We start from the raw sequence: 12,970 nt of genomic DNA on the forward strand, positions 1-12,970 counted from the left end.
CGCTGAAATAAACATGAGTAAAGAACTGAAGTAACAGGGTTCCTGGAGGGGCAGTCGAGAGCTACATGGCATAGTTCAGTGACATTATAAAGAACACAGAAAGAAAGCTGCCTGAGTCTTCTTAGTCTGCTATGACAAAGTGTCATCAACGAAATGGCTTAAGAACAGAACCTCGTTCCTCCACTCTGGAGCTATGGTCTGCTTCACAGGTGGCCATCTTCTAGCCCTCTTCTGGGGCCAGTAATCTCACTTGTGAAGGTTCTGTACTCATGACCTCATCACCTGGACTCAGACAGACATGCATTCAACCTTGCCTCCAATGCCATTAGCGGTGGGACCTAACCTCTCTGTGTCCCAGCTTCCTCAACCTTAGAACTAATAAATAGTGTAATATGTAAACACAGCTAATAATAAATAGAGCTAAAAATAAAACAATGAATAATAAAATACAGTAAGGACTGAATGGGAATTCCAAGAAGTGGCTTAGTGTGTAGTATCTTGCATACAGTGAATGAGCAACACATTTGTTGTAATCACCTGTTACTGTCAACCGTCATGTTGGACCTAGAGTAGACTGTTGAGTCTTCCTCTCTTCTGCCCCTTCCCCAGGAATACAATGGGCCTAGATCTTGGATCTGTGTTGTAAGTAGGTATCTCCTTATCTCATAGATACCCAAGTCTTGACTCAAAGCACACTTTTTTTTTTTGGTTTTTTTGAGACAGTGTCTCCCTGTAGCCCCAGCTGTCCTGGAACTTGCTATGTAGACCAGGCTGGCCTTGAACTCACAGAAATCCGCCTGCCTCTGCCTCCCGAGGGCTGGGATTAAAGGTGTGCACCACCATGCCTGGCCAAAGCACACCTTTTTAAAAGCAAAATAGGTTATACATCATAAAATTTGTTTTCTTTTATCTTATTACTGTCATTTTGTAACATTTACTAAGCACTCACCATTTGCCAGGTACTATATCAAGACTTCCTTAATTATCTCATTTAAACCTCACTGCATCCGGCGAGGTAAATGTTATCAGTACCTCTACTTACACAGAGAAACTGAGGCTGAAGAGAAAAGCAAAAAAGCACACCATTCACTTTTGCCCAATGTCACATGCCAAGTAAAGGCGGGAAAGAATGTAAACCCCAGATCTGCCTGGCTCCTGGTCCCTGTGCTCTCCTGTGTCTCCCTGTTGTTCCCTATTTCCTTAGGGGATTCATACCAAGTATGCTTAAAGGAATAGATATGAGTATTTCTGTTTTATAGAGAAGTTGAAATGAGACAAGTTAACACCTCACCGGAGGTCAGAACTGAGGCCTGTCTTCCTGCATCTCTACAGGTGCCAATCAATACAAGTACGGCAAGAACCGAGCTGAGGAGGATGCCCGGAGGTACTTGGTAGAAAAAGAGAAGCTGGAGAAAGAGAAGGAAACAATTCGGACAGAACTGATGGCTTTGCGACAGGAGAAGAGGGAGCTAAAGGAAGCCATTCGGAACAGCCCAGGTACCTTCATATCAGTGGCCCTAAGAACGGCAGCTTGGCCCGCACCTCCCCTCGCACAATAGGGAAGGTCTCTTACACAGGCCCCTTCCCCTCTCCTCATTATCATCATTCATCCCACTTAAAGTGCCATCAGTTTAATAACTGCTTTCAGATAGAGGATGAAAAAGAAAACTAATACTGTGTGCACTTGAGGTAGTAAGACAACCTGATTTTGGAAGCGTAGAAAATAGAAGTGTGCCTTCCCATCAAGGAAGTAAGAGACTGTTTTGGGGCTTGAGTTCATTTATTCAAAGATGTATATGTGTATGTGTATGCGAGGCAGTGATATTTCCCAGGATCCTTGTTCTAGTTTGCTTTCTGTTGCTGTGATAAAACACTGACCAAATCAACTTAGGGAGGAAAGGGTTTCTTTGGCTTATACTTCCACATCACAGTCCATCATGGAGGGAAGCCAAGGCAGGAACTGGATCATAGGCCATGGAGCAATGCTGCTTATTTGCTTGCTCCTCCTGACTTACTGTTACCCCTCTTATACAACTCAGGCCCACTTGTGCAGGGATGGAACCACCCACAGTGGGCTGGGCCCTCCTACGTCAATTATCAGTTAAGAAAATGACATAGACATAGACATGTCCATAGTCCAGTTCGATGGAGGTAATTCCTTAACTGAGGTTCCCTCTTCCCAGGTGTCTAGTTTGTGTCAAGCTGATAAAAAACTAACCAGCACAACTGACCCCTTGCCAACTTGACAAATATATCACTATTAAACTATAACCTTTCCTTTCTTGTTTATCCCAAATCTTATGTTAATATCATAATATAAAATATAGTACAGCCTTGACAGTTCCAGTCTTTAAAAATTCCACCAATTTAAAAATCCAAGCTCTCTGGGCTGGAAAGATGGCTCAGCAGATAAGAACACTGAGTGTTCTTGCAGAAGACCCGGGTTCAAATCCCAGCACCCACATGGCAGCTAACAACTGTCCATAACTCCAGTTCCAGGGGATCCTACAGCCTCTTCTGTCCTCTGCAGGCACCGCACGACATGGGTGCACTTAACCTACATGCAGGCAATACGTGCATACACATAAAATAAAAATAATAAAATTTAAAAAACTAAGCTCTCTTTAAAAGTCCAAAGTCTGTCTCTTTTTTTTTTTTTTTTTTTTTTTTTTGCAGGGGGGAGTGTTGTCCTGCTATGTTTTTTTATTTTTGAGACAGAGTCTTCCTGTAGCACCATCTGGCCTGGAACTTGCTGTGTAGACCAGGCTGGCCTCAATCTCACAGAGATATGCCTGCTTCTGCCTCCCAGGTACTGGCATTAAAGGTGTGAACCACCAGGCTCAGCCTAAAAATCCAGTCTCTTAACTGTGGGCTTCTATAAAATCAAAAAACAGGTGTAGGATTGAGAGATGGCTCAGTGGTTAAGAGCACTGGCTGCTCTTGCAAAGCAGGTTTGATTCCTATCACCTACATAGTGGCTAACAACCATCTGTAATTCCAGTTCCAGGGGAATCCAACACCCTCTTCTGACCTCCGTGGGCACTGCACAGCACAGGTGCTTTTAACACACATGTAGGCAATACACATAAAATAAAAAATAAATAAAAAATTTTAAAAACCTGGTTAAAAGCCAGGCGTAGTGTGCCTTTAATCCCAGCACTTGGGAGGCAGAGGCAGGCAGATCTCTGAGATCAAGATCAGCCTGGTGTTCCAGGTCAGCTGGGGCTGCAAGGAGACCCTGTCTTGAAAAGAACAAAAAAAAAGAGAACAGGTTAAATACTTTCTTCTTTCAACAGGGAAGAACCACACACATTTAAGCAAAACCAGAGTCGAACAGTGTAACTCAGTGTCTAACATCTGGGGCACGCTCATAATCTTCTGGGCTCAAAAGACTTGGGCAGCTCTACCTCTCTGGCTCTACCATCTGCATCTCACACAGCTTCTCCAGTTCCACTTTATACCTGCCCCTGACCTTGGTGATCATTCCATGGTTCTAGCATCTCCAATATGCTGAGGTCTCCACTACAACTGAGGCTACACCTTCACAAATGGCCTCTCCTGGCCTCTCCCAGTGCCAAGCTTCAGCTGTTCTCCATGACCCTTTCATGCCTTCAAAACCCAGTACCACATGGGAGACTTACAAATTGCTAAGTTTGGCTTCCAGCTTGAGATGCAGCCTTGGCCCCCTCTGGACCATAGCTTCTGTGTGCTAAGGAAATACTTCCTAGAAGATATCAGCAGTGCTGGTCACAACTGATTTTTCAGCCCTGACTATCCAGATCAATGTCCCAAGAAAATAAAGTTTTCACTTTAGTGGTGCTGATCTCTTGTTAATCACAGCTTATTCTTCAGCCCAGCTGACCAGAAACCACATATTTTTAAATTCAAAATAGCATGCAAACCACTCCAGTAGTCTTTGCTTCCCTCTGAAACTTCACAAGCCAGGACTCCATCATCTGAATTTCTCTCAGTATTCTTTTCTTTCTAGCTCCTTCAGAACAGCCCATTAAGTTCTGAATACTCAGTGATTTCTCCAGCCCAAAGTTCTAAATGTTTCCACAGTCTTCCCCAGAACAACATGGTCACATCTATTACAGCAATACCCCGCTTTTGTTACCAGTTTCTGTTCTAGTTTGCTTTCTGTTGCTGTGAGAAAACGCTGACCAAAATCAGCTTAAGGAAGAAAGGATATATTTGACTTAACCTTCCACATCATAGTCCATCATGGAGGGAAGCCAAGACAGGAACCTGGAGGCAGGAACTGAAGCAGAGACCACAGAGGAATGCTGCTTACTTATGTGCTTCCTCTTGCTTGCTCAGTTAACCTCTTTGTACAGCCCAGGCCTACCTGTCCAGGGATGGCATCACCTGGGCCTTCCTGCATCAATTATCAGTGCCTCAAGCTGGGAGTATTGGTGCATGCCTTTAATCCCAGCACTCAAGATTAAACGCTGTGAGTTCAAGGCCAACCTAGTCTACATAGTGAGTTCCAGGCCAGCTGGAGCTACAGGAAGATCATGTCTCAAAAAGACCAAAGAAAGAAAGAAAAAGAAAATGCCTCAAGAACATGGCCATAGGCCAGCCTGATGGAGGCAGTTCTTCATCTAAGGTTTTCTGTCCCAGGTAACTCTAGTTTGTGTCAAGTTGACAAAAACTAACCAGCACAGTCCTCTTCTGAAATCCAGAGACCGCAGTGGGCCCTGCCTGCTCTGGACTCCCACACCCAGTTTTCAAATGAGTTTCCTTGAATTCTCTCTGTCTCTAGATGGAGTTCACCACACTTCAGCCTGGATTTCTCCACATACTTTGGGGAACAGAGTCCTGTCCTTATAGAATATATCCGAGGCACATGGCCCTATGAAACATAGAACCTATGGACTGTTCCCTAAGCTTAAAATGGCACAGACAAATTCAAGAGCCTAGTGGCCCATCCAGAGATTGCCTGGGCCCAAGAACCTTTTCTTAAAAAATAAGAATTTTAGCTGAGCGTGGTGGCGCACACCTTTAATCCCATCACTGGGGAGGCAGACGCAGGTGGAGCTCTTGTGAGTTCTCCATTACTGAATCCAGGCCTGCTGCTGCTACAGGGAGACCTTGTCTCAAAAAAGACAAAAAAAAATTTGCCAGGCGTGGTGGCACATGCCTTTAATCCCAGCACTTGGGAGGCAGAGCCAGGCGAATCTCTGTGAGTTCGAGGCCAGCCTGGTCTACATAGTGAGTTCCAGGCCAGCTGGGGCTACAGGAAGATCTTGTCTCAAAAAGACCAAAAACAGAATTTGGGGCTGAAGAGATGGCTCAGCGGTTAAGAACACTGGTTGTTCTTGCAGAAGGCCCAGGTTCAAATCCCAGCGCCTATATGTAGCTAGCAACTATCCGTAACTCCAGTTCCAGGGGCTCCAACAGCCTCTTCTGTCCTCCACAGGCATTGCACAACATGGGTACACTTACCTACATGCAGGTAATACACGCATACACACATAACATAGAAATAATAAAATAAAATATTAAAAAATAAAAATGTTGTACTAGACATGTTGGTACACACCTTTAATCCCAGCACTCAGGAGGCAGAGGCAAGCAGATTTCTGTAAGATCAAGGCCAGCCTGCTCTATATAGTGAATTATAGCCCAGTTATGGCTACAGGGAAATCCTGTCTCAAAAAGCAAACAGCAACAAAAAAAAAGAATTTGTGAAACTGGCAATATGGTTCAGTGGTAGAGCACTTGTCTAGTATGAGCAAGTCCTTGGACTTAATCCCCATACAATAAATAAATAAATTAAATAAATAAATATGAAAGAAAGATCCCCATACAATAAATAAATAAGAATTTTCTAAGAGTCAGAATCATGATTTGGAAACTATCATACTCAATTTTTTTCTGTATCATTTTGTAACATGGTAGATTGCTTATTATACTTATTTTTATTTATATTTGCGACACACAAATATAAGTTCCATAAAAGCAAGGACATTTGCCTGCTTCCTTCACTGCTCTATCCCAGAGCCTGGTACATAGTAAGAATTCAATAAACAACTACTAAAGAAATGAATGAATGAATTTAACATTCCTAGAAAGCCTTCTAATGCAAGATAAACAGTAGAGCTCATTTTGAACTGGGGTATGGCTCAGTTGGTAGAGTACTTGCCTAGCATGCACGAAGCCCTGAATTTGATACCCCAGAATTGCATAAACCAGATGTGGCAGTGTACACCAGTAATCCCAGGAGGCAGAGGCAAGGAGGCAATGTACACCTGTAATCCCAGGACTGTGGTCATCCTAAGCTGCATAGTAAATCTGAAGATAGCCTGAGCTACATGAGACCCTATCTCAAAAAAAAAGAAAAGGAAAAGAAATACAGGACTGTGGGTAGCTTTGTGATAGAGCAACTGCCTAGCATATGTAAGTCTGTAGGTCAGTCAATGCCCCCCATATAAAAAAAGAATGGAGGAGGCTGGAGAGATGGCTCAGCGGTTAAGAGCACTGACTGCTCTTGCAGAGGACCCGGGTTCAATTCCCAGCACCCACATGGTGGCTACTAACCGTCTTTAACTCCAGTTCCAGGGGAACCGACGCCCTCTTCTGACCTCCACGGCATTGCATAACACGGGCGCACTCACTTACATGCAGGCAACACACTCATACACATAAAATAAAAATAATAAAATATTTTTTTTAATGGAGCTAATTTTTAAACCTGCTAAGACCCAACACAGTACTTAGCATGAAGAAGGTACCAATGAAGAGTTGTTGGATTAAACTAAATGAGCAGCAAAATCCTCCCTGGACTGAAACCCTAGGCTATAAAGCTCTGTATTATGACTCCAGTTCATAAGTAACAAAAACTAAAGTCACATTGGCATGGAAATGAAGGAAAATGAAACAAGAAAACTGAGAGACCAGGTATATGTGGTGATACAGTGGCTGCAAGGTACAAGCCCTCACTCAGTCCTCTTAGCTGCCCCAGTAAAGAGAGCTTCTCCCAGTGACCACCACTAAAACATCAGTACTCAATCCATTTGAACCAAGTCTCAACTCTAAACCAATCACAGTGACCAGAAGATGAGAGGTGATTGTGGACCAGGCCTAAATTATATGTCAGGTCCTTGAACTAGACATAGGATCAGCCAACCCCTACAGGGAATGAAAGGGGAACAGTGGTTTTGCAGTGGGATATCAGGGTCCTGTTCCCAAGAAGAGGCTTAGGCAGATAAAGACCACACCTCTCAGTGTAGCTGGAAGCCAAGCCAAGCCCAGAGTCCATCTCTTAACCAGGACTGCAGGGCTGCAGGAGAGACAGACAGGCCCTGAAGCCCCAACAGACTTTCTTATCAGTGTCTCTGGACTCAGGCACAAAGCTGAAGGCTCTGGAGGAAGCCGTGGTTGCCCTGGAAGCACAGTGCCGGGCCAAGGAGGAGCGGAGGATCGACCTAGAGCTGAGGCTGGTGGCCGTGAAAGAGCGCTTGCAGCAGTCCTTGGCAGGTGGCCCGGCGCTGGGCCTGTCTGTGAGTGACAAGAACAAGAGCAGGGTAGGTCCATGGCCTTCTCCCAGGGCAGCTGCTCCCAAGCCCCTCACATGCGGCAGCACTCCCTCCCCACCACAATCGTTCTCAGTTATGACAACCAAATATCTCCAGAAATTGCCAGGCATCTGTGGGAGGGCAGAATCACCCCGTATCGGGAACCACTGCCCTAAATTACCAACAGTCTGATCTGTTCTTCATCATGGACTGAACCACACTGTGCATTTGTGTCTTTACCTGTATGTCTGCCTCCTTCCCAAGTGCTTTGTATTTTTTTTAATTAAGAACTGAAGACTAGGAGTGTAGCTCAGTAGTAAAGGACTTGCTTGGCATATGTAAGGCCTTAAGTTGGAGCACCCACAGGAGAAAAATAAAACAAGAGTTAGACTATGTTTAGCCTCTTAGAAATAACAGGAATGTACTAAGTGTTTCCTGTTTTCTGACAACAAAGCTGACTTGTCTGATGGGTATGAGCTGTGTCCTGTGTTATCATCCCTGTTGTTCAGGGTCACTCCACATGGGCAGACCACACCCAGTGACTAAAGTCAGAGCTGTCTTTCTTATACCTAGCACTTCCTCTCTGTGGAGCATGTCTAACCTCATTTTACAGATGAAGGGCCTGATTCCCAGAGGGCTGGGGAAGGAGCTAGAACTGGTTCCTTCATCACAGCCACTCCCTCTCAAGCAGCTCTCAAGTTCCTGATCCAGGGTGCTTTTCCTCCACTTTGATCCCTTAGAGATAGAAAAAAGAAGTCTTCTAAATGCCTTGAAGGCTTGGCTGTTAAGCTGTCACACTTAGGGGGGCTGAGTAAAGTACTAAGCAATTATCTGAAAGATGTAACAAGAGAAGATAGTGTGGAAAATAAGGTGCAGTACTTAAGAGGTTAAGTCGTGTTCCTAGCATGTTCGAAACCCTATATTCAACCCCTAGTACTGCCTACAAAAAAGCGGAGCTGTGAGATTTCAGTCCTCTCTCTCATACTTACTAGTCATGTGACCTTACACAGCAACTTGACCTCCCCATTTTCTCATCTATAAAATGGGATGGCTAATCATAGTACCTACCTCGGAGGCTGTATAAGTGAATCCATGCAATGCCTGCCTGGTGCACAGAGAGGGCTCTGTAATGTCAACTGTTGCTTTCTTTATCCCAATGCCCTCAGCGTCTTCTGCACAGCCTGTTCAATGCTGGTATATCTGCCTAGTGCTTTCTAGTTTAAAGATCACAGGTTGGATGCAAGTAGCCAGAGCAGTACCTCACTTATCTAACTTTTCTTTTTGACCATTAACAGGAAACTGCAAATAAACACCAAAACAGTGCCCCAGAGCAATCTCTCCCTGTCAACTGTGTTTCTGAGATGAGGAAGAGGAGCCCATCCATTGTAACCTCCAACCAAGGAAGGGTGCTACAGAAAGCCAAGGTACACCAGGAGCCAGCTGGCAAGTCACAGATCTGGATCCCATTATAAGAATCCTTACTAAAACCCAGAAAACCACCTAGAGCGAAAGGCAGGAAATTGCCAGTGCAGCTGTACAGTAAAGCCAGACTCCCCAAGCTCACTCGGAACCTGTTTACACTCTGTTAACATAGTTCTAACAAATTCAGTCACCTGGTTTCTGAGCCTAGAGGTGTTTTATGATAGCAGAGTTTCCATTTCATAGGCGAGGAGACAAGAGCAGGGGGTGATGGAACTGGCCGAAGGTTAGGCAAGGTACAGTTACCAGAGCAGAGATATAGACCCAGAACCTCCAACACTAGGCCCAGGGCTCATTCTATGAAGCTAGTCTACAATCCCTTCTATGCAGTTCTTGGGGACAGCTGTGTTTCAGAATTTTCTGAACTTTAGAAAGGCATATACTGTGTATTATGAAGTACTCCAAGTTTCAGCTGGTATACTGTAGGTAAACTTGAAAAACTCCATGGCTGCCAGGCATAGTGGCACACACCTTTAATTCCAGAACTCTGGAGACAGAGATAGGTGGATCTCTGAGTTCAAAGCCAGCCTGGTCTACATAGAGAGTCCCAGAAAAGAGAAAAACTCCGTGGTTGGTTTTAAGAATATTCATGCAATGGAGGGAAGACCATCAACAGCCTCACATCAGGCCATATCAAGTTTGCCACCAAATAACTTTGTGCCAAAACACCTGGGAAATATTCTGGTTTCAGGGATTTCTAGATTTCAGAATCACAGATAAGACAGTATGGAACTGAAAAACAAATGCCCAACACTGGACATGGTGGCCCTGGCCTGTAATCCTGGAAGCTGAGGCAGGAGGATCATGACTTTGAGACCAGCCTGGACTACATAGTGAGACCCTACCTCAAAAAAAAATGCTGAGGATCAGTGGTTAAGAGCTCCTACTACTCAGGTGGAGGACCTGAGTTTGATTCCTAGCATTAGGTGGTTCACAACTGCCTGTAACTCCAGCTGCAGGGGATACAAACCTTCCCAAGGTTATGGGAGGACAGGTGACAAGTGACTGGAGTGATTATTTTAACCATTGACAGCAAATTCCCTTGCAGTGGGTGGCATACGAGCAGAGACCTGAGTGGGATGTGAGGGAGTGAGGCATGTGCTATCAGTGGGAAGTAAGATCCAGGAAGAACAAGTGCTAAGACCTGGACAAGTGAGAAGCTCAGCATGTTGGAAAATCAGGGAGAGCCTGGCGAGCCCAGGGGAGGGTGAGCACTAAGAGATGAGAGCTGAGAAGGAACCAGCTAGGCCAGAGCCAGCAAACTTCCTGTGTGAGCAAAGCAGTGACCATTTTAGACTTCGCAGGCTACACAGTCTGTTTCATACCATTTATCTCTGCCACTGTGACCCGAAAGCCGCCATAGACAGTGGTGAGCACAAAAGAGTATGGCTGTGTAATTGTATTTACAGATACTGAAATCTTCAATTCTGTATCACTTTTGCTTGTCATAAAATACTTTTATTCTTCTGGTGTTTTGTTCCAAATTCTTTTTTTTTGGGGGGGGGGGGCTTCTTTTTAAGACAGGGCCTCTGTGTAGCCCATCTGGCCTGGAACTCACTATGTAGACCAGGCTGGTCTTGAATTCATACCACAGAGATCTGCCTGCCTCTGCCTCCCGAGTTCTGGGGTTAAAGGCTTTACGCCACCATGCCTGGCTCCAAATTCTTACAAATATGATAAATCATTCTTAACTGATGAATGGTATGAAAGCACATAGGCCAGATTGAGTCTACAGGCCTGCATGTAGGTAGGTGCACTGTATCATGCAGTGCCTGCAGAAGTCAGAAGAGGGCATTAGAGCCTCTGGAACGGGAGTTATGGATGGCTGTTAGCTGCCATGTGGGTGCTGGGAGTCAAACCTGGGTCCTCTGCAAGAGCCTCCAGTGGCTACAGACCAACAGACAGAAATCCACCTGCCTCTGCCTCCCAAATTCTGGGATTAAAGGCATGCACCACCACCACACCTAGCTCAGAACCATGAATTTTGACATACTGGAAAGTCATTGAGCAGATTTGAGCAGGTTCTGGTTTTTCTGGGAAGCTGAAGCAGGAGGATCACCATGAGTCAGAGGCCAGCCTGGTCTACATAATGAGACCCTGTCATCACCACAACACAGAGCTACCCTGACTACTGAATTGAGAATGGATGAGAGAGGGACTTAGGGCCACGGGGAGACTAAGTCAGACCAGAACCCCATGGGCTCTGACCTAGCTGGTAGAGATGTTCATGTAAAGTGCAGTGAAATGTTTTTATCCATCAGTCTCACGAGAACTCTCAACTGATTTTTCTCATCTTTGTGTACTTCAGGAATGGGAAATGAAGAAGACCTAGAAAGAAGATGAGAATTCCATCCCATCTAGGGAGGAAATGCTTTTTTCACGGACACAAGAAGACCAGAAGTAGCCCCCACTCTCTGGGACACCCAAATGACCAGCTTTTATTGTCTGTGATTTTAAGGGTTCTGGGAAGGAATTGAAGAGAAGGGAGAAGTGGAAGGCATCCTTCTGATGTCACAAAGAATGGAAGTGGGGGTGGAGGGAAACAGAAGCGTGCACAGTTGTAAAGGTTTTATTACATATCCTTGCCCTCCCAAGGTAATGAAGACCCATGTGAAAAAGCCATCCCATCCCTTCTCAGCATCCCACTCCCAGTCCCTAAAGCAAGGAAGGCAGTGTTGCAGCATTGGTGGTGCCATGATGAAGGAGAGACTCAATCACCTGATCACACAAATGCAAGCTGCATTCCTGTTGGGCACTACAAACAACCTCTGGGCAGGACTAAAAAGTCAGTCTATTCCTGCCTACACAAAAATGAATGAAAGCTACTGAGAACATGCAAATTCTTTAGGCAGTCTTCATCTGTTCGAGAGCTAGGCAGAGTACAGCTGGATTCTTCAAGGTTTGGGCATTTTAAAATCAGATTATCTGAGTACTTACTGGGTAAAGACAGTTGGATCAGCTGGCACATTTTAAACTCACAGTGATAGAAGCATGGAGTCCTAGTGTCCACGCAATGCTGCATGCATTGGAGGGTGGAGTCATTTGCTGTCTATCAAGTCCTTACCTACTTTATGTGACACTGAGGCTCCCGGGACTATGGTTGGAAAACTACATTTTTAGCCTGATGATGTCTCCATTTTGCACTAGGAAGCCCACAAGCCTGTGCCTCTGTATCTGCTATAAAGTAAGACTTAAGGAAAACCCAACAGGATGCCAGCTCATTTCCGCCACAGTGGTGCTAAGCCTTTTCCAAACACTTGATATTTTTAGGAGCAAAGCAAGGACCTCGTGTCTCGGGCAACCCCCTTTCTATGCCAATTACTACTTTTTCAGAACTGTAGACACTTTATAGGTCTGTCCCTAACATATTTCTCTCCAATAAAAATCAAACTGTTCAACTCTGAGAGCTCAGAGGGTAGATGGTGTGAGGGGAGGGGGTGTTTTAGAATCCCCAGTAGATAGTTTATACTAGAGTCTACCCACCAAACACTTAATGTACTTCAGCCTTGCCAAAACTTTATCATCCTCTGAAGTAGCTAAAGACCAGAGCAAGAGAAATAGTCTGGTCACTGGCAGAATGTGCACCTTCAGGGTTATGATCCTGGGTCTAGGCAGAGCTAGGTTTAATCCCTGCCTCTGCTGCTAAGCAAAGGGCAGTCTCAGGAATATCACTTGCCCCCCACCCCAGTTCTGTGAAAACAGCTAACTGTACTCATCCAAAGACTTCTGGTGGGAGTTAAGTGAGATAATACACAGGGAGCATCTTCTGCACTGTCACAAGTAGGAAATGCTCAAGTCAGTAGTGGATCTCATTAGCTAGGTAAGACATCTGTCACTCAAAAGCTGTTGTTCTTCCTACTAAACAACAACAAAATGACTTGGTAGTAAAAGACATCCAATCCAAAGGGATGATTTTCATCCAAGTCCACCTACACATCTTCAGTGACAAAAGACCTCACATCTTCGGATTG

The 12,970-nt window shown here is 44.9% G+C and overlaps 1 protein-coding gene across 1 annotated transcript in view; it reads left to right on the forward strand.

Annotated features, from left to right (window-relative positions):
* Afap1l1 (actin filament associated protein 1 like 1) overlaps positions 1 to 12,401 on the forward strand; it is a 45,921-nt gene extending 33,520 nt beyond the window's left edge. Inside the window, exons 16-19 of the mRNA XM_029565829.1 lie at positions 1,333 to 1,497; positions 7,351 to 7,529; positions 8,816 to 8,944; positions 11,308 to 12,401. Of these exons, the coding sequence (XP_029421689.1) occupies positions 1,333 to 1,497; positions 7,351 to 7,529; positions 8,816 to 8,944; positions 11,308 to 11,331 (497 nt within the window). The 3' untranslated portion in view covers positions 11,332 to 12,401. The remainder of the gene's footprint in view (positions 1 to 1,332; positions 1,498 to 7,350; positions 7,530 to 8,815; positions 8,945 to 11,307) is intronic.
* Positions 12,402 to 12,970: the final 569 nt, after the last annotated feature.

The sequence above is a fragment of the Nannospalax galili genome, unplaced genomic scaffold (genome assembly GCF_000622305.1).
Source record: "Nannospalax galili isolate Female #2095 unplaced genomic scaffold, S.galili_v1.0 scaffold19, whole genome shotgun sequence".
NCBI lineage: Eukaryota > Metazoa > Chordata > Mammalia > Rodentia > Spalacidae > Nannospalax > Nannospalax galili.